This window comes from Stomoxys calcitrans, chromosome 1, assembly GCF_963082655.1.
Source record: "Stomoxys calcitrans chromosome 1, idStoCalc2.1, whole genome shotgun sequence".
NCBI lineage: Eukaryota > Metazoa > Arthropoda > Insecta > Diptera > Muscidae > Stomoxys > Stomoxys calcitrans.
The window spans coordinates 776,973-804,116 of record NC_081552.1 but is presented as its reverse complement, the minus strand read 5'-3'; the positions used below and the strand labels follow the sequence as shown (position 1 = coordinate 804,116).

At 39.5% G+C, this 27,144-nt stretch overlaps 5 protein-coding genes and 1 long non-coding RNA gene across 6 annotated transcripts in view; 4 read left to right on the top strand and 2 right to left on the bottom strand.

The window, feature by feature from the left end:
* The first annotated feature begins 977 nt into the window (after positions 1 to 977).
* LOC106096190 (pre-mRNA-processing factor 6) lies at positions 978 to 4,177 on the top strand. Its single transcript, XM_013263807.2, has 5 exons — positions 978 to 1,166; positions 1,237 to 1,554; positions 1,613 to 2,813; positions 2,878 to 3,831; positions 3,898 to 4,177. Exons 1-5 carry the CDS (start codon positions 1,069 to 1,071, stop codon positions 4,120 to 4,122), a joined length of 2,796 nt encoding a protein of 931 aa, XP_013119261.1. The 5' UTR covers positions 978 to 1,068; the 3' UTR covers positions 4,123 to 4,177.
* A 94-nt stretch (positions 4,178 to 4,271) lies between these two features.
* On the top strand, positions 4,272 to 5,576 carry LOC106096191 (uncharacterized). The gene is made up of 2 exons (XM_013263808.2): positions 4,272 to 5,284; positions 5,355 to 5,576. Exons 1-2 carry the CDS (start codon positions 4,955 to 4,957, stop codon positions 5,574 to 5,576), a joined length of 552 nt encoding a protein of 183 aa, XP_013119262.2. The 5' UTR covers positions 4,272 to 4,954.
* Positions 5,577 to 6,008: 432 nt separating this feature from the next.
* On the top strand, positions 6,009 to 7,092 carry LOC131998563 (uncharacterized). The gene is made up of 2 exons (XM_059371023.1): positions 6,009 to 6,504; positions 6,620 to 7,092. The coding sequence occupies exons 1-2, from the start codon at positions 6,210 to 6,212 to the stop codon at positions 6,661 to 6,663; spliced, it is 339 nt and encodes a 112-aa protein (XP_059227006.1). The 5' UTR covers positions 6,009 to 6,209; the 3' UTR covers positions 6,664 to 7,092.
* A 2,704-nt stretch (positions 7,093 to 9,796) lies between these two features.
* LOC106096175 (SET domain-containing protein SmydA-8) lies at positions 9,797 to 20,822 on the bottom strand. Its single transcript, XM_013263778.2, has 6 exons — positions 20,403 to 20,822; positions 19,519 to 20,344; positions 19,422 to 19,456; positions 10,398 to 10,647; positions 10,149 to 10,333; positions 9,797 to 10,086 (listed from the first exon to the last, which is right to left on the bottom strand). The coding sequence occupies exons 1-6, from the start codon at positions 20,544 to 20,546 to the stop codon at positions 9,955 to 9,957; spliced, it is 1,572 nt and encodes a 523-aa protein (XP_013119232.1). The 5' UTR covers positions 20,547 to 20,822; the 3' UTR covers positions 9,797 to 9,954.
* LOC131998551 (uncharacterized) lies at positions 18,190 to 18,800 on the top strand. Its single transcript, XR_009398788.1, has 2 exons — positions 18,190 to 18,480; positions 18,560 to 18,800. It is a non-coding gene; the product is annotated as an uncharacterized LOC131998551 (long non-coding RNA).
* Positions 20,823 to 21,748: 926 nt separating the features above from the next.
* LOC106096174 (protein naked cuticle) overlaps positions 21,749 to 27,144 on the bottom strand; it is a 32,289-nt gene continuing 26,893 nt past the window's right edge. The window contains exons 4-5 of the mRNA XM_013263777.2: positions 24,315 to 24,625; positions 21,749 to 24,073 (exon numbers count right to left, since the gene is read on the bottom strand). Of these exons, the coding sequence (XP_013119231.2) occupies positions 22,588 to 24,073; positions 24,315 to 24,625 (1,797 nt within the window). The 3' untranslated portion in view covers positions 21,749 to 22,587. The remainder of the gene's footprint in view (positions 24,074 to 24,314; positions 24,626 to 27,144) is intronic.

The following is a 27,144-nucleotide window of genomic DNA, read 5'->3' as shown; positions in this document are numbered from 1 at the left end:
CGTGGAAGTAAGAAATATGGAGTACATATTTCAAAAACTGTAAATAATTGTTGGAAGAATACATTTTGTACATTTAAGAGAATTTCTAGGGCAAGAGCGACATGTAGGTCACGATCATCTCAGGTAGATCAAAAATAAAACAGCTGCCGTCAAGCGTGATTTCTTGGGATCATTTGCGATTGAGCTATGCAAAAAAACGGTTGCGTGGAAGTAAGAAATATGGAGTACATATTTCAAAAACTGTAAATAATTGTTGGAAGAATACATTTTGTACATTTAAGAGAATTTCTAGGGCAAGAATGAAATGTTTTTATTCTCAATCATTATTATTTTTATTCTCAATCCAAAAATCAATGTGCCAAAAATTTACTACTCCGGAATAGTTGCGAAAAAATTTATCAATATATAATTTTTTTTAACATAATTACATGAAATTTTTGCACAAGCACAATCTTATCTTCATATTACACTGGGACTAAATGTTTTTAAGTACTCCGTCTAAGACATTAGCATAAAAATGGCTCTTATTTATTTCACATGTTTTTAGCTCATACGTTTTTTATATGGAGTCTGACAGATTTCCGCATGAAAAGACACAGCATAATAAAACACAAGGTGGATTTAAAAAGGTGGTCTCATGCGACCAACTGAAACAGCCGGCCAGTTTGACATTATTAAGATGTCAATTCTGTGTTTACATTCACAGCAAATAGCCCCATTTTTGTGTTTCTCTTTCACACGGTCACACGCGTTTCTTTGGTTGTGTTCAGAACAACGTCATTTTTGAAATGACATCTCGATAATGAGATGGCGGATTGCACGATACGATTTGTTGTTGTTGTACATATAAGGCAACCTCTAATTGTTTTGCCATGAATAAAACACAGCACATGACACTACCTCTTCATTGTGCCATGGGTTACCCATACGTGACGAGACGGCAAGCAAACTTTTTCACCGGCGAATTTATCTGCTAATGCGGCTTTGTACATTAAGAGTTGTAATTTTGGTATTTTTTTTTTCATTTCTCACAAACGTTTATAACTTAGCCACTAAGCAGTACTAAGAATGTCTAATGTTACTGCAGCGGTAATAGCGAATCGAAACAAGAAACATTTTCTTGGAGTCCCAGCACCTTTGGGCTATGTTGCTGGCGTCGGACGTGGGTAAGTGTTTGAGGTGCATTGCTATCCTTCCTCGCATTAGTCAAATACATGTGTGGTTCTTCTTTTGTAGTGCGACTGGCTTCACAACACGGTCTGACATTGGGCCAGCTCGAGATGCAAACGATGTCTCGGATGACCGTCATGCACCGCCGGCAACAAAGAGAAAAAAGAAAGACGAAGATGATGAAGAGGACGAAGATTTAAATGACTCCAATTACGACGAGTTTAGTGGCTACAGCGGGTCACTATTCTCAAAAGACCCGTATGACAAAGACGACGAAGAAGCTGATGCTATATACGATTCAATCGATAAACGTATGGATGAAAAACGTAAGGAGTATAGAGATCGTAGGCTGCGCGAAGATTTGGAAAAATATCGCCAAGAAAGGTAACGTAATTATCATCACAATCATCATTGCATTTATAAAGTTTATTTTGTGTTTCAGACCAAAAATTCAACAGCAATTCTCGGATTTGAAGCGTTCCTTGGCTACAGTGTCCGCTGAAGAATGGTGCAACATACCAGAGGTCGGCGATAGTCGTAATAGAAAGCAAAGAAACCAAAGAGCTGAAAAATTTACACCACTTCCGGACAGTGTTTTATCACGAAATTTAGGGGGCGAAACATCATCCACAATAGACCCATCCTCCGGCCTGGCATCAATGGTACCGGGAGTGGCTACACCCGGCATGTTAACTCCCACTGGAGATTTAGATTTAAGAAAAATAGGACAGGCTCGTAACACTCTAATGAATGTGAAATTATCTCAAGTCTCCGACTCTGTTACTGGCCAGACTGTGGTAGATCCCAAAGGCTACTTAACCGATTTGCAAAGTATGATTCCTACATACGGCGGTGACATAAATGATATTAAAAAGGCCCGCTTGTTGCTAAAAAGTGTAAGAGAGACTAATCCCAATCATCCTCCAGCATGGATTGCATCCGCTCGTTTGGAAGAAGTCACGGGAAAAGTTCAAATGGCACGAAATTTAATAATGCGAGGCTGCGAAATTAATCCCCAGTCGGAAGACTTATGGCTGGAGGCTGCAAGATTGCAACCGACAGATACAGCTAAGGCAGTAATAGCTCAAGCTGCTCGTCATATTCCCACATCAGTTAGGATTTGGATTAAAGCTGCAGATTTGGAGACAGAGACTAAAGCAAAGAGACGTGTGTACCGCAAAGCACTCGAGCACATTCCAAATTCAGTTCGTCTATGGAAGGCCGCCGTCGAATTAGAGAATCCCGATGATGCCCGTATACTACTTTCCCGAGCCGTTGAATGTTGCAATACAAGTGTGGAATTGTGGTTGGCCCTAGCACGTTTAGAAACCTACGAAAATGCTCGCAAGGTTCTAAATAAAGCCCGCGAAAACATACCGACCGACCGTCAAATCTGGACAACCGCTGCTAAATTAGAGGAAGCCAATGGCAACATTCATATGGTGGAGAAAATAATCGATCGTTCTCTCACATCTTTGTCCGCAAACGGAGTAGAGATAAATCGCGAACATTGGTTCCAAGAGGCAATTGAAGCCGAGAAGTCTGGTGCGGTCCACTGCTGTCAATCAATAATAAAGTCCGTAATTGGTGTCGGAGTTGAAGAAGAAGATCGCAAGCAAACGTGGATGGACGATGCAGATTTTGTAAGTACAAAATATATTACAATTATTCATTCCTCAATGAAATTCTGAAAAATGTCTTTTTTAGTGCGCCAAGGAAAGTGCATTTGAATGTGCAAGGGCAGTTTATGCTCATGCCCTGCAAACATTTCCCTCCAAGAAAAGCATATGGCTAAGGGCTGCATATTTTGAAAAAAATCATGGTACACGCGAATCCCTGGAGGCTTTGCTGCAGAGAGCAGTTGCGCATTGTCCAAAATCCGAAGTGTTGTGGTTGATGGGTGCTAAATCGAAATGGCTTGCTGGCGATGTCCCCGCAGCAAGAGGAATCCTTTCATTGGCATTTCAAGCTAATCCAAACTCCGAGGACATTTGGTTAGCAGCCGTCAAATTGGAATCTGAGAATGCAGAATACGAAAGAGCTAGGCGACTGTTGGCCAAGGCAAGAGGATCGGCACCAACACCCCGAGTTATGATGAAATCAGCACGTCTTGAATGGGCTTTAGATCGACTGGATGATGCTCTGCGGCTTCTTGAAGAAGCCGTTGAAGTTTTTCCTGATTTTCCCAAATTGTGGATGATGAAGGGTCAAATTGAGGAGCAGCAGCAGCGACTGGAAGAGGCAGCAAATTCATATAACCTAGGACTAAAGAAGTGTCCCTCTTCTATACCTTTATGGATACTCTCTGCAAATTTGGAGGAACGAAAAGGAGTCCTCACTAAAGCAAGATCTATACTAGAAAGAGCACGACTACGCAATCCGAAAACTCCAATTTTGTGGCTGGAAGCAATTCGTGTAGAACTTAGAGCCGATTTAAAGGAAATAGCTAGCACAATGATGGCAAGAGCCCTGCAAGAATGCCCAAACTCCGGTGAATTGTGGGCTGAGGCCATTTTTATGGAATCGAAACCACAGAGAAAAACCAAATCTGTTGATGCTTTAAAAAAATGTGAACACGATCCGCATGTATTATTGGCCGTATCAAAACTCTTTTGGTCGGAACACAAATTCTCCAAGTGTCGAGATTGGTTTAACCGAACGGTAACTACTTGATTTAAACAGAATGTACAATAATGCCACAAAAATAATTTTTTCATATGATTTTAGGTTAAAATCGACCCCGATTTGGGAGATGCTTGGGCCTATTTTTACAAGTTTGAATTGGTGCATGGTACCGAAGCGCACCAAAAAGAAGTACTGGACCGTTGTATAAGCGCCGAACCAAAGCATGGTGAAGCCTGGTGTCGTGTTAGTAAGCATGTGAAAAATTGGTGTTTCAAAACACCGGATATATTGAAAGCTGTAGTTAAAGAAATAACTATTCCGGTTTGAAATCGTTCACAATTTTCTTCACCCCCAGTTAAAGAATAAAATTAGACGTATTGAATTGCTTTCTTTTTTCTTTCTTTGTGTTTCAAAACACCGGATATATTGCAAGCTGTAGTTAAAGAAATAACTATTTCGGGTTAAAAATCATTCACAATTACCTTCACCCCCAATTAAAGAATAAAATTAGTTGTATTAAATTGCTTTCTGTTTTCTCTATTAAAAAAATATATAAAATGTAATTTAATCTACGAGTCGTGAAAGAGAAAAGTGAGCCAAATGCAAATTCGAAGCTATTTATGGCCCACTCAAGAGCAAAAATCGCATCTGTAATGTAATTTGAAGCCGTTTTGCGAAGAAATAATATTCATTGGTATTGTTTATTCAAAGGTTTCTCACAGAATATACCAAGAAAATATTATTTCTTCGTAAAACAGCCTCAAATTACATTCCGTTATGGATCCCACAGATAAAACTGGCATTGTGCAATTTCGCGGATCCAATTTTGGGAATAGGAAGTTTCGTGTAGAGAGACATTTGGCGGCTTCAGGATGCCTTGATGTAAATATGTCAACTCAAGAAACCAATAATGGTGAGTTCGCAAGTTAGATGTAAAGGCTCAGGATATTATAACCAACTTGATTCATGATCGATCACCACCTAGAGTACATAAGAGATAAGGCAACCGGGAAAGAAATGTGGGATGTGTGTGTTTGCTATGGATTCTGGTGCAACGGATCATTTTGTGAAAAACAAAAAAGTGTTCAGAAATCTGAAGAAATTATCGAGTCCTATATATATAAGAGTTACTAAGAACGAGGAGCATGTATGAGTATCAATGGTTGGTGAAATCGATGCCTTAAGTTATACTGGTGTTCAAATAAATTTGAAAGATGCCCTCTACAGTCCTGGAATCTGGATACTTTCTTTTAAAAAATCCGCAATTACTTTTTGGGCAACCCAAAATAGTATGCTGGACGTCGCTGCATTGGCTGCTTTTACGATTTACAACGAAATGATGCCTATAAAAAGGAGTGACAGACGGCGGTCGTTCTTGTTACTGCTATCGAAACAATTGGCCACACCAAATATCGAAGAACGTGCTCTAAACAACCATATAACCTCCTATCCAAGGATACGCAATGCGATGGAAGCATTCGATGTCAGGGTAAGAAAACATCTTCAAATTCAAGAATAGAATATATTTTTTTTGTTTTTTATTTTTCTTTTCATTTCAGGTATTACCAAGACCGATGGAAAGCAATGTACCGTCGTTTGCGGCTAGGTCAAGTAGACCGTCATGTAGGCTTTGCCGTTCTGAGTACGGGCGACAGCGGAAAACGCGGGCATACTGCTTCGGCTGCGGCAACGCTGTTTGCGGAGAACATAGCACACTTTTACATCGCTGCAACACTTGCGCACAGGGCAGGGGACAAGAAGTACACGCTCAACAACAATAATTTTTAAATTTTTTTATAATAGTCTTAAAAAATTCAAGCAAAAAAAAAATTAAAAAAGTTGAAAAATTATTTTTGTATGTAGAATTTAGTTATAAACAAAAAAACAAAACAAAAAATCAAAAAAAATTATATGGAAAAAAACATGATTCACACGGCCGTGAAGTTCAGAACTGTCACTCATCGGCTTCCACTCCTTTTTCTTCGTGGGATTCGCCAAATTCCATGCAGCTGTAACCTCCCTGCCTTTACGATTTGTTTCACGTAGCACTAAGTGCATTATTTCCTCAACAACAATAATTTTTAAATTTTTTTATAACAGTCTTAAGAAAATTCAAGCAAAAAAAAATTATTTTTGTATGTAGAATTTAGTTATAAACAATAAAAAGAAAAAAAATCAAAAAAAAAAAATTTATATGTGTAATATGATAACTTGTTATACTCGTATTTATAAGAAACTTTTGATGAAACTAAGTAGACTAGCTTGTTCCTTTAATGTTGTTTGTTTGAAAAATATAATAAAAAGAGTCAGTTTGTTGACAGAAGCTTTACAATTCAGGTGTGGGGTTCCCAAAAAAAAAAAAAAATAAATAAAAAAAAGAAGACTCAAAAAAAAAAAAAAAATTTTTTTTAAATATGGATTCACGCCCTACTCGAGAAAGAATTCTTTCAGCTTTGAAAGCTTCAAATGTGGAATTTCCAGAAACAGCGTCAATTGCACAATTGAGAACATTATATGATTCTTTGCAAGTTAACGGTGGTCCATCAAAGCAGACTGAATTGCCTTCTGGAAATGTGGTTTCTTCTGATTCTGCTGGGAATTCATCTGTAACTGTCACTACAATGTCATCCAATACTTTGAATGAAACTCCCGTTATTAATTCCGCAACTGCCGATCCTGAAAATTTGCTTCAGTCATTTCAATGTAATGGTGAGTCCACAAATCAAACTGAATTGGTTCTTGGAACTGCCGCTTGTTTTTCTGCCGCACGGACTTCAACCGATTTAATATCTAGAAATACATTGAGTGTCGCTTTTAATAACAGCGAAATTGGCGTATCCTGTGCAAATCTTCGGGTTAAGGCATTGAATTCTACACAGCGATCTCAGAACTACAACGAATTATACTTTTCCAAACATCATGAACCGGCAAAACGTTACGATGAGGGTGATTATGTTGTTATTATGAATATTGACAATACAGTTGGGAAGAATAAGAAATTTTGTGAAAAATATCGTGGTCCCTCCATTATTGAAAAAGTATTAGATAATGATCGCTACGTTGTGAGAGATGTTGACAATTGTCAACTGACACAGATCCCATATAAGGGTATAATTGAAGCAAAGCGACTTCGGAAATGGTTGACACCTAGGTTATAGATTTATGTTATTGGTCACACTTATATAATATACACAATTTTTATATCATGATTGTGGGCAATCATATTGTCAGGTTGGCCGAACTGTAATATGATAACTTGTTATACTCGTATTTATAAGAAACTTTTGATGAAACTAAGTAGACTAGCTTTTTCCTTTAATGTTGTTTGTTTGAAAAATATAATAAAAAGAGTCAGTTTGTTGACAGAAGCTTTACATATGAAAAAAAACATGATTTACAAAAAAGGTCCGTAGGGACCTTTTCACACGGCCGTGAAGTTCAGAACTGTCACTCATCGGCTTGCACTCCTTTTTCTTCGTGGGATTCGCCAAATTTCATGCAGCTGTAACCTCCCTGCCTTTACGATTTGTTTCACGTAGCACTAAGTGTATTATTTCCTCTGTCATGATTGAACGCATTATTGTATAGGGGACGTGTTTATTTCCTGTTGGCCTTGGTTTCTTTCTTCTGAAGTCGACCACGTTATGATAACGAGTGTGTGATGTTGGTGGTGCTTTTTAACTCCATTGGGTGCCATCTTTACCAATATAGTAACTGTCATTCGTTTCCTGACCATCATTTTCTTCCTCTTCATCATCGTTGTCATCAGTATCTTCATTTAGCTCGACGTATCCTTCAGTTTCGGCATCTGACTCTTGCAGCATGTTGGTATGTGCGATCTTCATCATCCACAACTTCATAATTATCAATTGCAGCAATATCAATTTCTTCATCCATAAAATCAGCAAATCTACTATCAGCTGCACGCCTTTCATCCGCAGTCATTTGCTGGTAACGTGTACTGCGGCGTACAACAATTTTGAGCAACGTCCAAATTACTTGCATCTGCCATATTTATAGTTTTGTTTCTATCACACACGATTTTACTCTTCGCTGTCTAAACTGTCACTGATTTGGTTTACGAAAATTCAACTTCTTTTATACTCTTTCGTACGTCTACCTGAACTCAAAGGCATTTAGGGATTACTTCACTGATGCGCTGAAATAAAGTTGAGAATGTATGTGTGAGAAAAAATAATCATAAAAAAAACAACAAACACATACATTTGGTGCACATGTACTTTTGTTGCTCTCTCAATGACGACTAAAAAAAATATGTGTGTATTTTTGTTCTTCGAAATTCGAATGTGTATTTTTGATCTTAGAATTTTTTGTTTTTATCATATCAGAGTAACTTTGGGGTGGGTTGTAGTGGCCGAAGTAGGAGTAATTTCAGATTGAAAAGGCAAAAAGGTCCCTAGGGACCTTCTCACTCATCGGGAACCCGTCATACCCAGAAACATTGCATTTAACTGACATAAAAGCATCAAACAATTCATCGCGAGAAATGCTACTAAAAGAAAAGCCGTCACTAACAGCGAAACGCAGGAATTTCGACGCATCGTCTTTTACATCAGATTGGTTGTCTGCAAATGAACGTAGTATGTAAGGATGAAATGTAATTATCAAAGTGGACTCTGGCACAAACGACTTGGTCATATCAACTATCGAGGTCAGAACCAACTGGTTTTGAAAAATATGAGTTTTGCGATGTATGTGTATCGAGCAAGCGGCCTAGAGAACTATTTAAAGGAACACGGAATGAGTCTTTTAGACCTCTAGAGCATATCCATTCCGATGTGTTTGGTCGGTCCTATATCGCCAACTGCATGGGATGGGTCAAGATTTTTCCTTACGTTTATTGATGATTATACGCATTTTACAATAGGATATTGTCCTAACGGATATCGATTGTGAGACATTGAAAACCGGAAAGTGATACTTGCTTGGGAGGTGAAATTTGATGAAACATCATTCCCAAACAAAAAGCTAATGCTGTTGAAACAGGAAAATGTGATTGTCAAAAGAGAAGAACAAGAGGGGCGAAGTTGATTATAATTTTTCCTATCAAATTGAGTCTGAGGTGGATGTTTCAAGCGAAGATGCTAATCAAGTTCCAAATATATTTAAGTATGGACAACAGCAGTGCGATTCCTGTTGGTGTTGAGGAAGCTGAAAATGAATTAATTAAAGAAGTGCCTCCGGCTGAAGAGCAAGTCGCAGTGGAACCGAGGCGTAGTAGCAGAACACCTAAGCCGAATTCTAAGTTTTCAGACTTTTATTTCAATTTAGATAATATTATATGTACCTAAATCATATGCAGATATAGACAAATGTTTTGATAGGTTCGAATGGTTAGCAGCTGTCAATGATAAATTGATAGATTCTGTGAAAAACATTTGAACAAACAATACCAATAAATATCATTTCTTTGTAAAACGGCCCAAATAACATTAACCTGTTCCTGGTTTTGCTTTAAGGTTTTTAAGGCCAAGAAATTTCTTGTGTTGTTGGAGCCACATTTGTATGTGGAGGTGACGATCCCCGTCAGCCTTCTATAGGTGAGAACGCCGGTCCGTACGACCGCTCGCCGCGGGATCATGATGGGCACTGGTTGTTTTAAGACGCCAATAACTCGCCTTGTCATATTAGGCAAGAGCCGATGTCACACGGCATCTCACTGGAATTCTCCACCCGGTACCGCAGATTGTCCGCGACTGCAGTTGCAGCATTCCACTATCGCAGCTAAGCTTTCACGTGACAGCTATGGGCGCCACACAGATTGAAGCTCAAAGTTCCAATCTGTGTGGTGCTCACAGCTATCCCGTGCCAGGAAGAAATTTCTTCACTATAAAGTGTGAGGTTCAAACCTTAGTTCGGGTTATTTTTATTCCAAAACTATGTTCAAAGATGAGAGGAAAGGGAGATGAAACAAAGTACAGACACAGGTGAAGTAGCAAAGTAGAACCTACCATAAGCCGAGTAAGTAAGTAAAGGCATATTTTAAGATCCATGGTTATGGACGTAGCATGGCTTCTTCATGCCTATTGTTTTATTTTATTACTTTTCATACAGCTGCTATGTAAATATATTTTTAGAAGTAATCAAGAACATTTTATATGAACAGAGGCAAAGTTGCCTAAAACCGGTTTACACGCTCTAACTGTCTTCCATCTCCAATTCTTTAGCCAGAAGTTGAGTGCGTTCGTTTAGCATTTGCTTCATATCGGGTTCCAACTTCATTATTTCCAATGCTTCCTTCAACAGGTTCATGGACTCCAATAGTTTTTCCTGTGTTAAGCAATTAATGGACATTAGTAATGCACACAATTCCGTGTGTAAACGCCACAAACCTGTGTCGCTTCGCGGGTCAACAAGCCATTTAGGAACTCCCGTTTTGCTTGGACGACCATAGCCTCTTGTAGATCTAGAATTAAATTGCCGCGGAATATACTCCAGCCTCCATCTAAGAGCTCTGCTATTTCCAACAGCTCTTGGCAAAGTTCTAGTTTGCGTTTCAAAGCAGCATCATTATGTTCTACCAAAAGAAGCCTCAGGACAATAATGCAACCAAACCCCTTTAGCTCATGAATGCCACTTACCAATCATGGAGAAGTCATATAGCTGTGTCAAGGCATACTTAACCTGTAATATGTGAGTATTCTTCTCGTGCAGCGTATCTCGATAACGGAAGAGGAACTCTTCGAAGGCTTTCGCTGATGTTTTGTCTAACGAATCGATCTCGTTCTGAATGGCTTGATTGCCGAGATTGATTTGCTTAGCGGACAGCTTATGGGGACACAATTGACACTTCCAAATAGCACTATTGTCCATTGGATTTGTCGATATTATCTAGATAGAAAGTATTGACATTAATGGTCGCCCACTTTGTCTGGTAAAACGCCTATTCCTATATACAGTACGTTTTCAGTTACCACAACTTCTCCTTTTTGTGGCACATCTCATTCAATGTACGTGCGTACAGTGTCGTGCAAAACAAGAGCGAAGCTTTTCATATCTAAAAATAAATTATTATTGTTACACGTGTACCTAACAGAAATCAATGAAATGAACTCCAGTTTATACTGCTCCAGCGGCAGATTGTTCCTTTTTTAAAACTTATCTCGCTTTGTAGCTATCTTGGGATGTAGTTATGAAAATTAAATTTAGTTGCAAAAAGTTAAGAAATAAGTGTATAAAACCAAAAGCAAAATGTAGGAGGATCTACAAATTGGCACTTTATATGAGCTCAATCGACAAAAAGCTAACAAAAGCAAAAGCTTCCGGCACCACCACTTCATTATTACCATTATTAACTATCCCCAATTAACTCTACTGACACTGATTCTAGGAGAACTTAAAAAATTTTCTCGCCTTGGAATGAGACACACCATTACTACTTATCAACGCTCACTGAATAAGCATTCTGACAATAAGTGTCCAAAATCGGGAAACCTTTTGACAATTCAACTCATTCTTGCGTCATGTTGTTGTTGTAGCAGTGTGTTGTACTCTGAGGTTGCAGCCCTTGTCCATGAAGGACTTCATCGGATAAATCCGGAATGTACAACCGGCTGCTACGGAATTGGTTCCTCCATCAAGCCGACCACATATCCGCCAAAAAAGAAATGGATTAGATAATTAAACAAACCTGCGACGGAAAATAGAAATGCAATTCAAGGGGTAACCATAGACTAGCTATGATTACCCAATCCCATGGCTGGCGGTACGCACCGGATTGACCCAATGGAATTCTTCATCGTACGTGTACGTGTTCGTCTTTTTTCGTCATGGGAGTGCCACATTCCCGAGTGTCTTCTCCGCACGTTTCTGGTCCGTGCCGGTATTGAAAAGAACCCCGGACCCTGGTTCTGTTCGGTTTTCCAAAACTGCCTCCGTCATCAGTCGGTGGCGGTGAGGTTTAACCGGTGCATAGGGTAGGTACATTTCTGATCTTGCTCTGGCCTCACATCACTACGGCAGTATAGTCATACTGAATATGGTGCAAGGTGCTGTGCGAACATAGCCATCAGTGGGTCACAAGCGTCGTCGTCGTCGCCTTTTGCGATTGGCCTTCGTGATAAGTCATTGCGTGCAATATAGACACCGCTCCCCTGCGCCTGGCGCTAGTAACCCCTACATGGAGTGCATGGGGATAGCAGTCAGGTCCGGTACTGCCGAAATAGAGCTATACAATGTGTACATACCGCCGGTTGGTAGCTGCGCCCCAATTAATGGCCAGGCTTAGAACCCCCACCATAAGTGGGCTACTATCTGGCCATTATCGTCTGGTTCTAGCAGACTTTAATGCGCATCACATTTCATGGCATTCTCTCCTAGGTAACGACCAGCGGGGCAAAGCTTTTGCAGAGCATGTTGAAGGCTCCACGTTTTGCAGCGTGAATGAGGATGCCACCACTAGGATTACAAGGAGGTGCAGCAGCTCGCCAGACATTTCCATTACATTCCCTGATCTCTTGAGTGCCATATGCTGGCAAGCCATCATCTCTTTGGGGTCAGACCACCTCCCCATAATTGTCACCATGAACCGATCACCCGATTTCATAACCTCTGAGCGCTGGATGTTTATCAACCAGAAAACGCCAGTGTGGTCTCGTCAACTTTGTGACACGCAGTGAAATAATATTCATATCTGTCATTATGCCGCCCTCCGAACTGCGACGGGCTGTCCCCTCAGTTCTCATGTGGACTACTTTCATCAGGAGACAAAGATCCTACCAATGCGAAGAAACATGCTGTCTAAGCAATACCTTTTTGGGCTGTTATCGCAGAGACCATCCAAATCATCATCTTGTGGATAGATATCCACCGCCCAGAAGCCTTAAGGTAGATCTCCATGATCTAGAGCGTGAGGTTCAGCGCTACAAGAGAGAACTTCTAGATCAAGCGGCATACCAGAGTAGTTCTGGCTCAATTGCGTTCTGGCAGATGGAGCCGCCTCAACTCCTACAGAACGAGGATTGGCGCCCACGTGCAAGATGTATGTCCCGATTGTAACCAGGAACCGCACGATACACGTTACCTGTTTAACTAACCAGCCAGACCCACTCGACTCAGACCCATCTTAGTCGCAGAGTTCCTGGGTCTTGACACTCAACATAATCAAGCAGACGAAAGATAGAACACAACAAACTGCTACAACAACAGGATCGCCACCTCCACATGAAAATGTGATTACAACAACAACAATATAATTTACTGAAGATCAGGGGATTCGTGAACATATATCAAAATTTCTTGTTAAGCTTTTGGGATCATCCTTCAACAGCTTTTTAGTTTGCAGGATTTTATATTCTTTACGAAGACATTAAGAGTGGAAAGCCACCTCCACTTTGCGCTTTATTCCACTTTTTACGCAGGTGAAAGTACCTCGTATTCATAGAACTGTGTTTGAAAGATCCTTTAGGTTCGAGAGGTTCAGCTCTACAAGAGAGAACCTCTAGATCAGGCGGGTCTAGACAATATTCATGCAGACGCTGTAGCTGATGGATCTGGATCTGTATATACAACAGAACTAAGAAAACGAAAGATTGAAAAATGAACAACTGGTACATGCCAAACTCAGGAGCACTTAGTCTCTATCTCATATACATCCATATGTATATGTATCATCGATTTTTGTTTTCAGAGCCTTTGGCTGCGTATTTCTTAACAGATTTTCCCAAAATTTTGCACAATACCTTTTTTATGACTTTTACTATGAGCACCGATTTTGGCCGAAATCGGCTCAGATTTAGAAATAGTCCGATTTGAGTTGCTATCGCACGATACCTGCGTTACATATGCACTGTCACTGTCTGTATTCATAAGAATTTCCTTATGTACGTCAAATACGAATAGAGCGCGCTCCAATCGGCATGTATTCTCATATGTATGTACAATAATTTCAGAAATCTGTCCACTTTCTGTAAAGAAGTACCAAATAGTACCAAGAATAACAATACATCGGAAAAATCATTAAGTCAAAGTATAAATGCATCCCGATTTTGAGCGCTTTAGGTCAATTCGGAAAAAAAGAAAAAAATCTTCTGGTCGCCCAAAAATTTATGCCCAAGAAAATACCATTTTGTATGTTTTAGTTTAGGCACTAATTAAAAACAAATTTTCTCACCGCCCAATATTTACTGTCAAGGTGTAACCGTATCTTAATTTTGAGAGCTTTAGCTCAATTCGTAAAGAATGAACCATTTTGTACATTTTAGTACTTAAATATACGATTTTAAACAATCTTCTGGTCACCTTAATATTTATAGACAAGATGTACTTGTATCCCAATTTTGAGAGTTGTAGTTCACTCCGTTAATTTTCGGACCTCTAGCTCCATCTATGAAGAAAGTACCAATTTTGGTACCAAAATGTTCAAATTGTGGAAAAGTCATTCAATTCAGACCTCTAGTTGCATCTGCACAGAAAGTACCAAATGGTACCAGTTGTGGAACTAAACGTACGTTTTCTCCCGTTACCAGATCTATTTTTCTATTTCTCATTTCACCTTCATCCTTTAGCAACAGATGTCTATTAAGTCGAATTTCAAAATTCTACCTCTATGCATCCGCCATGTACAAAGTTCACCCATTGCGTACCATTTTGGTGCTTTTTTAGTTCCTTAATGTACAAATTTCCAAAAACTCTTATATTCGCCCAATTACGGTTGTAAAAGTGTGCCTAACTTACAAAATTCAGACCTCTAGTTTAATTAACAAAGAAATTTCCAAATAGTACCAATTGCGGTTAACGTACTATTTCTCCCACATCCGATACGATGTTCCAAAGTTTTTTTTTTTACCAAACCTTATTTTTTCGAGAAGATGTTTAATTTGAGTCCAATAACATAATCCTAGCCTTTTTCGTTCTCGCTGGGCAAATATGTACCATTTCGTACCTAAACGTACGAATATTAACAAATCCAGCCTTATCCCGTGCCTATGACCCAAGGCCAACATTCAAGTAAACATTTCATCAGTCTGGCTTTAGCCATTTGGGCTGGGATAATGTGGGTTTCAAAACCCGATTTGATGTACAATTTTTAAAGCTTCCATTACGTAAGATAAAAATGTATAAACAGTTTGTATGTACAAACACCAGGATTCACTGGTGAATCCTGTACAAACACAAGGCATTATTCGATATAGGGTAAGTGTACGAGTAGTCGACAGTTTAAGAATTTCGCCTATTTCAATCGATCCTCATTGCGGGTACAAATGCTCAATTCAATTGAAATTTGGTTTTTAAAATTCGAAATTTTGTTTTGTTTTAGATGGAATTATAAAAAATGTAAATTTCTTTTATTAAATTCTTAAAAACTTTATGAAAAAAGCTCTTTTTCACCGGTAGTCGGCACCATTTCCCAATGCTCGGCATGATATGTTCCTATAGTCGGCATATAGTATTTTGGTAAAGAAAATATTAAAGGAATTAATTTCTGTACTTGTTTTAAATCACAAGTTTTCATTAATTAACTTAAACATACTTAACACCAAAAAAAAAAAAGAAACAAGAAAAAACGAAAAAGAAGCCCTTAGCTCTAGCGGGACAAAGTTTGCATATCCACAGCCATAGGTATAGTTCTTATCCGAAGATCGGTCTATATAGCAGCTACATTCAACTGAGATCCGACATGAACCTATTCCGAAAGGATATAAGTAGAAAGGTGAATATTAGCCAATTTTTTAAATTTTATGTAAATGGGCTGAAAAATACGTCAAGAAGTTCAATCGATAGATTCAGCTGTATGGATAGTATATCAAAATATGATCCGATCTGGAGTTAAGGTTAAGGTTTCGGGCCAATAAAAGTCGCATTTATTGTCCGATGTCGCCGAAATTTGGGACAGTGATTTAAGTTAAGCCCCTCGACATACCTCTGCCATATGGCACAGATCGGTCCAGATTTGGATATAGCTGCCATATAGACCGATCTCTTGATTTAAGGTTTGGGGCCCATAAAAGGCGCATTTATTGTACGATGTCGCCGAAATTTCGGACAGTGAGTTGTGTTAGGCCCCTCGACATACTTCTGCAATATGGCGCAGATCGGACCACATTTGGACATGGACCGATCTCTCGATTTAAGGTTTTGGGGCAATAAAAGGCGCAGTTATTGTCCAATTTCGCTTAAATTTGGGACAGTAAGCTGTATTAGGCTCTTCCACATTTATCTAAAACTTGGTCCAAATCGGTCCAGAATTGCATATAGCTGTTATATAGACCGATATCTTGATTTAAAGTCTTTGACCCCATAAAGGCCAATGGATTTATAATCCTACCGGGCACACACACTGACACACTTATCGACATCCGTGTCCTATATGATTCAGATCGGTTTATTTGTAGGTATAGCTTCTAAAAATACCAATATTTTGTTATACTCAATTGAACAATGACTAGTACTTATTGGTATTTAGTCCAGATCGGAACATATTTCGATATAGCTGCTATGGGGCATAAGGTATGCATTGGTTTACATATATACCCGAGGTGACGGGTATCCAAAGTTCGGCGCAGCCGAACTTAACGCCTTTTTACTTGTTCTGTTTTTATTTTAAAAACAATGATTTTTGTTGACTAGACACTTGGAAGATATAAGAAAAGTATTTAAAATTCCGTCCGCGACTTCAATTGCAGCTACTCCGTATGCAAAGCCATTCACTAATCGCAACCTGTGGGCTCGCCCGGTAGCTCTCAGCTAAGCTTCTCGTAATGACAATGAACACCAAATTGGAAATTGGAGCTCAGAGTTTCAACTGATAATCATCGCGTGCCGGGTCGAAATCAGTATGTGTGTATGGCGGCCCTCAAGGCCGTGGGCTCTAGTACAGTTAGGTTGAAGTGCGTGGAGGAATGTGTGGAATCACTGAATAGACCCCAGATTCATGGCCTAGTGATAACATGGACTAGCGGATACGACAGCGCCGTATTGGGGCTTACCCCTACTCTCTTCTTGTAATGTCTTGTTAACACATGTCTCACTTTTTCTCACAACATTTACTTTTCACCACAAGTCAGACTGGCCACCTTTTCATGGTAGCTCACCAGCTCACCCAATCAGCCTTTATTATTTACAATAAATTGTAATAAATGCCACAGAGAGATGGAATAGGAGAATAGCAGTTTTCTAAACATTCATTTTTGGTTTTGAAATTTCTTCAAACTTTTAATTGTATCGGCGAATTGCTACAACAATGCATCTTTTGTGGGAACTTGATATGTCAAAATTTATAAGCAAGGTGTATAGATTTCTATTCGCCGTGACATTTCAAATTTTCGGCAAATTTCTTTCGACCAATCAGAGCAAGAACTTTATTTATTTTTGAGTGTCAAGCAAGAAAAAACGAATTTAAAAATTTACAAGATTTCTATTAGCTGCAAAGGCTTAACCCGAAAAACCACCAAGATGGCAGGCTGAAATAGCTTTCACTAGGTTATTGTAGCGGTAGATTGTTAGCAAGTGAAGCTGACATTGAATGCTGCAAAATACAATAATTAGCTTACAACTAGCAAAGGGCTCAGATAGGATGATTGTGACTAGAGCTCAATCACCATAAAAAGGCCTTTTGTATGACTTTTTGAACCTCTTGGATATCCCTGGCATGTTCTGGTAATAAGAAGAGGACAGTGAAGGTTTGTTAACTACTAAGATGACGTTGTCATTTCGGTGTGAAGTCGTGTGCCAAGATTGGCCAATGGGCCTGACGTATCTAAAGTTTCTGCAATTCACCAATAGGAGGTAACTGGGTGTGTTCAGAATATCTCACCTAGATAGGGTGGAGCTACCGCTCTCATTGCAATGTTAGGACTTTGATGTCGCCCTGGACACATGACGGACTTACGTTTGATGTGTGGGGATGAGGAGAGCACCTATTGCGGCACTGCCCTGAAATTGCGGGACTAGGTGCAGGATTATGACTATCTTCAGGTGCATCGTCCTTTTACCATTCCTGACTAATATAGCTTTAAAAGGCAGATTGTAGGGAACTCTCCCCGCCTGATCGCCGTTTTGTCATGCATTTTGGCTCCTTCTTCGTTCTTGTGGCTGACATTGTACTGACGTAAATTTTATTTGTGTTCTTTTGCGCTATTTGGGGGTTACTCAATCGACCTTAGTTCCCTTAGTGAACCTATCAGCGATTGAGGTTGTTGGACGCGTGCTGCCAATATAACCTAAGATTAAGAACCATAACAGCAGCAAACAAAAATCAATTAAAAAAAATGTTTTTTTGAAGTTTATATTTTTGTAAGGCGAATTCAAAAATGAATTGACGTATCAAATTCTTTCAGCTGGGTTGATGCGGCCACCTGATTAATGCGCCTTGACCTGACACGATTGAAATTGAAAATTTTTGACAAGTTGAAGTTCTGCTACAAGCACTGTCAGAATTGATAGAAACGAACACATTTTCCGACTAAAAATGTGTTCTAAACTAAATAATATTATTAAATTTTTGTGCACAAAACTGACAGGAATTTTTTTCGCATTCGAATAGTCGTGCTATGGGACAAAGATTCATTGGTGTCAAGCTGACTTAAAGTAAATTTCCATCTGGTATCCATTTTGTAATGTGCACAAAAATAGGCTTTTTGAACTGTTAAGCAGAGTTTACATGGCACATCATGATCGTACTCATCGTGTGTATGTATGTGTTGGCTACAGCTTTTGCTCAAAACGGTAGGTACATCGATTTTTTCTTTTCATTGATTTTATTTAATTGTTCATAATTCTCATTTCTTAACGTTATTTGTCACAGAACGTGTTTTTCAATATCTGGCAATTAATGATTACACATTTCTTTGTAAGCGGTAATCGATAGACGTATGTAATTCATCGACAAAAATCAAATGATTTTGATTTTTCAGCCATGACTGATGGGTATGTGTACATGTGACGAATACACCTTTGTTTTTACCAATACTATTACAATGACCATACATTAGATGTGCCATGTTAACTCAGCATTAAAGAAGGGTTGAGCCTACAATTTTTTCAAATTTAAAATAGGTTTATTAAGGGAAACATAGGCTATTATTCGTTTGTGAATAACAAAAAGACATATTTTGTCTATTTTCGACTTATAAGGCTGTCAGTAACTTGAATTTAAAAAACGAAAGTGCCGACTACTGGTACATGCCGAACTTAGGCGCACTTACCCTATTTGAATATTTTCATCCATATTGAAAAGCGTTGAATTTATTTCGCACGACACTGTACATGCGTAGTTGTTTGGTGATTTTACCGTCATTGTAGAGTAGAACGAGACTTAGGCTTAACACGCTATTGCAATTACCCGAATGTTTATTAGTTGCGGTAACCATTTTTGTACTGTATTTTGGAGCACAGATCTCTAAGCTGAAGCATGTAGCGTGCAGCGTGCTAGTTAAGGGGTAGGGTAACCTTAAATGCAAGATAGTGTAGCAACAAACTGAATTAACTGCGGGCCAATGAATTAGAGAGCCTTCAACAATCGTATACCTGCTTTCTTCTCTAATAACACCATCGGCATAATGTCGAGCAAAATGTAACGAAGTGTGCGATGGAACACTGTGGTGTTTGATGCTATCCTATGTTGCGTTTAAGGTGGCCGATATGTTGATATAATTGTATGTATGTACCTTTCCAACTTTACACCGGCTGCAAGTAATGGCTCCTAAGAAATAATTTTTTTGTGGTTATTTTACTTTTCATTGCGTGGTAATTTCACATAGGTACCTGTAAAAGTGTTTAGCTCTGTGGGATCTAAACATCTGCGGCAGGTGCACTCAAAGCATTTGGCCTGCAGCAGATGACTGCGCCTCATTATGGTGGACCACAGAGGCTGGGTGTAGGAGGTTGAAATAATGTCACCCTTGGCTATGGGTGTCTTGGCGATAAAAACGATTTGCATGTTATCGTCAAATGTGTGACGCGAATTCGAAATGCAGTCATGTGAAAACATTGACGCTGAAGGGTATATGGCTCTAACTTTGCGGCCTAAATTGTTCTGCCTGATCTCAAAAGCATTCGTATCTAATATGGCGGCAACACGTAAAACTTCTTCCTCACTTTCGTGCATGCCCAAAATGGTCTTTACAAAAGTCACCAAATTGGCGCGCAACACGTTGTACAGGGGCGTGTCTTTGCGTTCATTTAAATGATCCTCCAGTTCTGAAAATCTTTCAAAATCTGCCGGCTGGCTAGCCTTCATAAGTAGGCATCGGAGAGGAAGGATGACGCAGTAGGCCGATTCCTTTTTTCCCACCTGTCCACTATAGTCAATTTTAGCGCGGAAGTTTCGAGATGCCATCAACTGACATTCGTGCAGATGATGCTGAGAGTGCTCACAATCAGGTCCACACAAGGGCCAAGAACACTTGCGGCATTTGTAAAAATTACTGCCTCCTACTGGTGTCGAAAGAGTACGATGGCATCCAAGACACAGGGGGGCACTAGCAACTTTAGGTCCGTATATCAATGGAGACTCCCGCAGAATGATTTCTCCACATTTGATATCTCGTGATGCTCTTAGATGTCTACCCAGCACATCGTTTCTGGCAATCTTTAGAATAAACAGATAGAAGAATGGACAATTTACCAATAACTATATGTGCGTTCACCTCGTAACATTTACATTCCGCCTTGTGACCTTTCTTCCAATGAATCTTTTGGTGCTCTTTGCCACAATAAAACACCTGTTTGCAGGCCATACACTTCAGCGAAGCCGACACCCCACATACGGCACATTTGGACGAATTTGTCATCGCGCACTTCGCTTTCGGATTTCCTAATATTTTCTTTGTCTCTAAATCTTAACAAATATACCACTTTTTTCCAATGTTTGCGTAATACCAAATAGCGATCCAAACTATCGCCACCAACTCGCAGCATACAAATGAAAATGGTCAAATATCAAAAACAAAACAGAGAAACGATTCTCTTTGCCCGAACACACCACCAACGACACATGAAAATAGAACTGAGGAGACGGCAACGGAGACGAGTAGCTATAGCCGCACTAATGACAATAACGATCCGAACCACATGATTGGCAAATCCGATTTAGCAAAGACCCTATACCTATTTGTCCGTTGTTGGCTTCTAAAGGACAACATGTTTACGCACACACACAATAATAATAAAGACGACATATACATAAGAACATACATACATACATACAAACACATGTGTTTTTTTCGAATCATTTTAAAAATAAACACTGACAACACAATGCAGCTAGCATGTGTCCGTATTCGATCAACTTTTCAACTACACATAGGTACATAGTACCTATTCATAGTTCAGTTCAAAAGGACAATCACTAAGGCCGGCTGGCCATATTGTCGACCGACCAACCGACCAACCGACCGCCCGACCGCATGCATGTATGTTTGCCATTATGTACATTGTTTGTTTTTGGTTTCGTGTATATATATATATATTAATGTATATTTTTATATACTTAAAAATTGGTATATTTAAAATTAGATAAACAAGTTCTTAAAAAATTGAAGGAAATCAGTCTTTTTCAAATCTATGATGTACCATTGAAACTTGACATTTTTTGCAAGAAAAAAAAAATATATATATAACAAAAACAAGTACGGCATATTTTGAGACAAAATTCAAACAAAAAGCATTCGGCATTGGCCGAATCTATGATCCAACCACCAAAAGAGAAGCGTTTGCTCCGCTGATTTCTTACACACACGTTAAGTTATATTACTTCTCCGTTGCGGCAGGTGGTTGGTTCTTCTCCTCGCGTTGCGGGATGTGGGGGCGCACACGATCCTTCTTTTTTGGTGGAGGCAATTTTATTGTTGTAATTACAAATTAGTGCAAAATATGTAAACGTTTTAACTAATCTATATAATAAAAATATTTCTTAGGCTGCACCGACCGACCTCTGGCGGCCTATGTGTTAACAGCTACGAGTATATAAGAGAGAGTGGGAGAGAGAGAGAGGGGGGGGGGGGGGAGGTGAGCTAGATGGCTCACCAGTAAACATGTATAGTAGGAAGAAAGCTTTGCAAATGCTGCGTTAGTTTTTTATTCGATTAGTAGATTAGTTTTTAAACTTATAGTACGATAATTTAACTAGTCCATAGTATTGTTATTCATATCTTAGAGGCTGTGACAAAAGTCAACATTTTGTTCGCATACCGCGTACAAAATGAAATACATGCGCTTAATTTAAATTTATAATAAAAAGTGGAAGAGAGTAGCATTTTTTGTTTGTTTTGTTAATATTAAATGTGCCTTGGGGTTGCCACGCCGCCTTGGGGGGCTTGATCGCCAACATCACATCAACTTTTTTTTTATCAGGGGTATGGAAGAGAAAACACACTTATTATAGTCTGAAGGCTTTGATTTTTACATTTAAATTAAAAAAAAACATATATTAAATACTATTCGAATGTCTTAGGGGAAACTTGCAATAATTGTTACTTATCACTACTTTATTGTGATAATAGGATTTGCGACACACATAGTACGTACATTCATAGCGCAATTGTGTTTGAAGAAACAAAAATTAATGTACACTAAAAATAACACGGACAAGCGGCAGAGCTTAACTTTCAAGAACATCTCAATGCAGAAGTGATAAAGATAAGAATACAATAGTTTTGACGTGGCTGCCAAAACAGGTTTCGATGATTCGCCCACCAGTCACAGAATTGGATCTTGTGTTTTTTTTTACTTTTTTTGCAGAAACATCCAACTCGCACTTTGGCGATTGGCAGGCAGATCAAAACTACTGTAGTATGTAGCCATTGTTTACACATTATTAGCATCTGTGGAATATCATTCGTCTTTCTCTTCAAAATGATGGTAGTGATGATGTATGTGTTCATGTACATATCTATGGATTAGGGAAGACGTTGTACTTGTATTGGCGCCGTTAGTATGGACAATGGTTGCCTCGTTAGCCTCATTGCTGATGGGGCTATTGCGGTCACTTTGGTTGGCCGCAATCTCATCTAAATCGGCGAGATCATCATCCAACTCGTCATCGATTTCCACTTCATCCTCTATGTGCGATTCGCTATCTTCTTTTGGACTTGCAACTAAGATATTATTACTGTTGGAGTTTTCGCCAACATTGATTGCGGATGATGGCACATCAAGATCCTCTAGGTCGACTAATGTGCCTTCAGCAACGTGCCTTGTGCTGGAAGATGGTACACCGGCAATATTTTCATTTTCATTGGTTTCATGGGCCACGATCTCATGCTGCGAATGACTGTCATCATCACTTGTTTGGCCAATGAGATTTTGAAATTCTACATCCTCACAAAATGGCATGAGAGTGGTGTATTCGTTAGACTTGGCTGATACATCAGCCGCTTGGGGGCACATTTCATTCTCGTGCACGGTGGCAGAGCCTGCATTTATTCTTCGATGGTGCATTCCCCGGTGTTTATACCGACGATGGGCGTTTTCTTTGTTGGAGGCCGCTAAGCTAGTTCTCTGCAATTTTTCGGTTAATTTGGCATACAGATCATAATTTTGTATTTGATTTGATCGGAACTTTTCGGAGCATTCATTCTGCAGCTGCAGCTTATCTGGACCTTGCTCAGACATATTCAAATGTAATATGCCGTTCTTAATGCCCGACGGTAGACGCTGATAACCATGATATTGGGGTGAATTGGGTGAGCTGAACCCCCCATGGGTATGAATTTGAGAGAGAGATCCATTCCGCACAACCCTACTACTGGGTTTGCTGCTATTATTGGGACCTTGCGAGAGTCCCATTTGCTTGGGAACACATGGGGGATTGGAGTTAAATGTTGAAACCATAGGTTGAACAGTTGCGGTCGCTATTGGCTGTTGCTGTGGTTGAGTATGATGAAACGTCAATGGCGCATTGGCCAAAGGAGTTTGCGTAGGTGACGCTGGGTTCAGCCGCCCTCCACAAATTGTTGCATGCAAAAATGAATCATAACCACAGAGGTTCATTTTACTATGTTGACCAGATGATACACCCGAACCATTATGCATGGGAACGGCATTGTGAGCTGTTAAAGCCGCGGCATTCAATCCCATATGTTGTTGGAAGACGGGTCCATTTGGCTGGAGATGATAAATGCTGTTGCTATTTTGTTGAAGTTCACTACCAATTAAGTCGTTGTTATTTGAAAAACTTGTCGACCGATTATTGTGTTTGGCAATGAGCATAGGAATTTTTGTCTTTTGTCTTGTTTGACTTTGTGACTGTTTCATTGTCTGCAATGGATGCTGACGTTGAGATTGCTGACGGATAGGACTCACATTCGCCTGGGGTTTTCTAGAAACATAAGAAAATGGCAATTGTTAGTTTTAGGCTGCAACTAACACAGCAACTCCTATGGAACAAATTGTTAAAGGTGGATGATTGATCAGTTTTACACTTGGAATGAGCATGCAATGTTGCCACATTTCACACAACAAAAATAATCAATAACAGCTACTTTACGATGGATTTTTATTTTCGCTAATTGAAATTAAAATAAAATGTGGCTGGTAGTACGGGATTTTAACACACATACCCGTTCAGTTGAAAACACAAACGGTTCTTCTCCATGCTCTCTCGAATGATGCTAATAAGATCGTTTCGATTCAGTGCTGTTTTCCAGCACTCTGCCGAATTGCGCTTCTGTGACACGTTCACATCCATGGGCTGAAATGGATTCCGCAACTGGACACCATCTAGAACGTCCGTAGTATGCAGCTGTTGGGCAGCCATCCAGGGCAACTGATGATTTTGATTTGCCGCCTTCTGCAAATGACGGTTATTCCAACAGGTCTCGTTGCCAACCGACAGACTACGTTGCCGTGTTTGCATGCACTCTTGATGATACTGATATTTGTTGGTTATTATCCATTACAAAGCCCAATTCAAGCAGTTGCATTCGGTCAAAGGTGGGTGGGTGTTTCGTTCGCAATGATGCAAAAGAAGAAAAGAAAAAGAAATAAAATAATAACAAACGGAAAATAGACAAAAAGAATTAATAACATAAAACCGTTAAACTGACAACATGAGTACATGAAACCACCAATTTTTTACTCAGGAAAAAAGGGAACCATTACATTAAGGAACAGGGGATACTTATCCCATATCAATCGGACTGCACCGATTAAAGTTTAAGCTCAATGATAAGCGGCATCCTCGTTTATGCCGAGTGCGTAGGGCGTGCCGCATTGCGACACCACTTGCTAGAGAAAATTCAACATGGCAGGATACCTCACAAATGTAGCCAGTATTAGTAAGCGGAAAACCACCACTGAACATTTTTTTGATGTTCATTTGAACTCAGGCATTCGGTGTCATAGGCGGACATGCTAGCCTCTGCGGTGGTCTCCAACTATTGCTTGTGAAATTCCATATTTTTCGCATTTATTCAAAACCAAGTTTATATGAATCAAAGTAAAATTTCGCAAGTGTTGTGCGCTGAGGCGGCAGCCTCACTTTAAACATACTGATCGACATTTGTTGTTTTGCACAAACATACAAGCCAAAAACTATCACTATGGAGTCCTACATACTTCAATTATATTTTTTCAGTGAGTAGCCTAATAAGTAGTTTACTTTCTTTCCTTTGTTAACTCTTTTTATGATACAAAAGTTCAGCATTCAGGAAGATGATGAGACGTTGGAGCATTTCCTATGTCATTGCCCGGCTTTCGCGGCTAAAAGACAGCGGTACTTAGGTGGGGACACAATACCAGACATGAACCAAACCTAGGGGAGTGGTATGGAAAACAATAGAGGATTTTGTAAGTAGTACGGAATTCCTAACTTAAAATCTTCTTTTTTGAGGTTACTATTTAGCATTTGCAGCGCACACCAAGCCAATTACTGGCTAAGGTGTATGCCCATAGTGGCATGGGGCGGATTAATAACCGGACCTCTTTTCAACCTAACCTAATTTTTTTTAGGAATCTATTATATAAAAATGAAATTGTTGCGCTTTGTTCCCCCTTCGGATTTTTAGATTTTCGAAGGGGGGGCGGGCAGACCCTCCCCCATACCACAATTTTCATAGACGCCAGATCTCGGAAATGCATGCACCGATTTAAGCGAAATTTTGTATGCCACCTTATGGTTCCCCAAAAACACGAAATTGGTAAACAAAAATTTGGGCTCAAATAACCTGTGGGATGCCCCATCCCAAAACCCACCCGAAGGGACATGTGTACCGATTGGGACAATATGGGTATCAAATGAAAGGTATTGAAGAGTAGAGTACGGATTTGGTATACAAATTTCACTCTTGGTATACAAATTTCACCACCGCTTTGGGCAATATGGGTATCAAATGAAAGGTATTTAAGAGTAGAGTACGAATTTGGCATTTAAATGTTACCCTTAGTGTCGGGGGCCCCCACCCCCAAAAACACCACCCAACAGGACACTTTTACCACTTTGAGCAATATGGGTATCAAATTAAAGGTATTTAAAAGTAGAATACAAATCTGACACAACAATTTATGTTTTGGTGTCTGAAGGCCCTCCACACCCCCTAAAACCCCCAGCAGGAGAAATTTACCGATTCGGACAATATGGATATCAAATAAAAGCCATTTAAAGGTAGAGTGCAATGCTGATATAAAAATTTATTCCTTGGTGTCTGAGGCGTCTCCCCACCCCCAAAACCCCCCAACAGGACATATTTATCGATTGAGAGAATATGAATATCAAACGAAAGATATTTTGAATTTGTTATAAGAATTTGGTCCAAGGTGTCTACGGGACTTCCCCAACCCCAAAAAACCCCAAAATAGGCATAAATGTCCAACGTTACAAAATGGGTACCGAATGAAAGGTCTTTGGGAGTTGTCTACGAATCTGGTATGCACAACTAGGATAGAGTCTGGGACCGGCCCACCCACTAAATACCCTTCAATAGGATGTGTAGTTCGATCGGGATAGATAATATGTCAATTAAAAGAAAGGTCTATGGCAGAATGTAATGTTGGTATAAAGATTCAAGTATCTGGGTCACGTCCTACCGTTCCGCAGGACAGTAGATCGCAATATCCTACTCAACAAAAAGGAATTAAAAATAATATATGAGTAATGCGAAATAATATATGAAGGCCGATCAGGATAAAATAGGACAGAAATAAAAAGTCTTTGGTCCACTATCCTCAAATTGGGATGGACACAGGAGGACCTGCGGATCTGTAAGAATGTGGTATCCCAAGTGGTCGCTTTGAAATATGATTTTTAATGTAGATAACCGAATTAATTAGTGTGAAACTGAACAAGACCCGTAGCCTTGAATATCGTGATAGCCTACTTCAAAATGCTTGACATTATGGGGCTCAAACAAACTCATGCTCTAGCACGAAGCTGATATTACTTCAGGGTACGCC

Coding starts and splice junctions, on each gene's coding strand:
- LOC106096190 (XM_013263807.2), top strand. CDS start 1,069: ATGTCTAATGTTACTGCAGCGGTAATAGCGAATCGAAACAAGAAACAT. Junction 1,555..1,612: donor GAAAAATATCGCCAAGAAAG/GTAACGTAATTA, acceptor TTTGTGTTTCAG/ACCAAAAATTCAACAGCAAT. Junction 2,814..2,877: donor GGATGGACGATGCAGATTTT/GTAAGTACAAAA, acceptor TGTCTTTTTTAG/TGCGCCAAGGAAAGTGCATT.
- LOC106096191 (XM_013263808.2), top strand. CDS start 4,955: ATGGTTGGTGAAATCGATGCCTTAAGTTATACTGGTGTTCAAATAAAT. Junction 5,285..5,354: donor TGGAAGCATTCGATGTCAGG/GTAAGAAAACAT, acceptor TTTTCATTTCAG/GTATTACCAAGACCGATGGA.
- LOC131998563 (XM_059371023.1), top strand. CDS start 6,210: ATGGATTCACGCCCTACTCGAGAAAGAATTCTTTCAGCTTTGAAAGCT. Junction 6,505..6,619: donor TCAGTCATTTCAATGTAATG/GTGAGTCCACAA, acceptor TTTTAATAACAG/CGAAATTGGCGTATCCTGTG.
- LOC106096175 (XM_013263778.2), bottom strand. CDS start 20,546: ATGACAAATTCGTCCAAATGTGCCGTATGTGGGGTGTCGGCTTCGCTG. Junction 19,457..19,518: donor AGAGCTAAACACTTTTACAG/GTACCTATGTGA, acceptor ATTATTTCTTAG/GAGCCATTACTTGCAGCCGG. Junction 10,334..10,397: donor ATATGACTTCTCCATGATTG/GTAAGTGGCATT, acceptor TTCTTTTGGTAG/AACATAATGATGCTGCTTTG.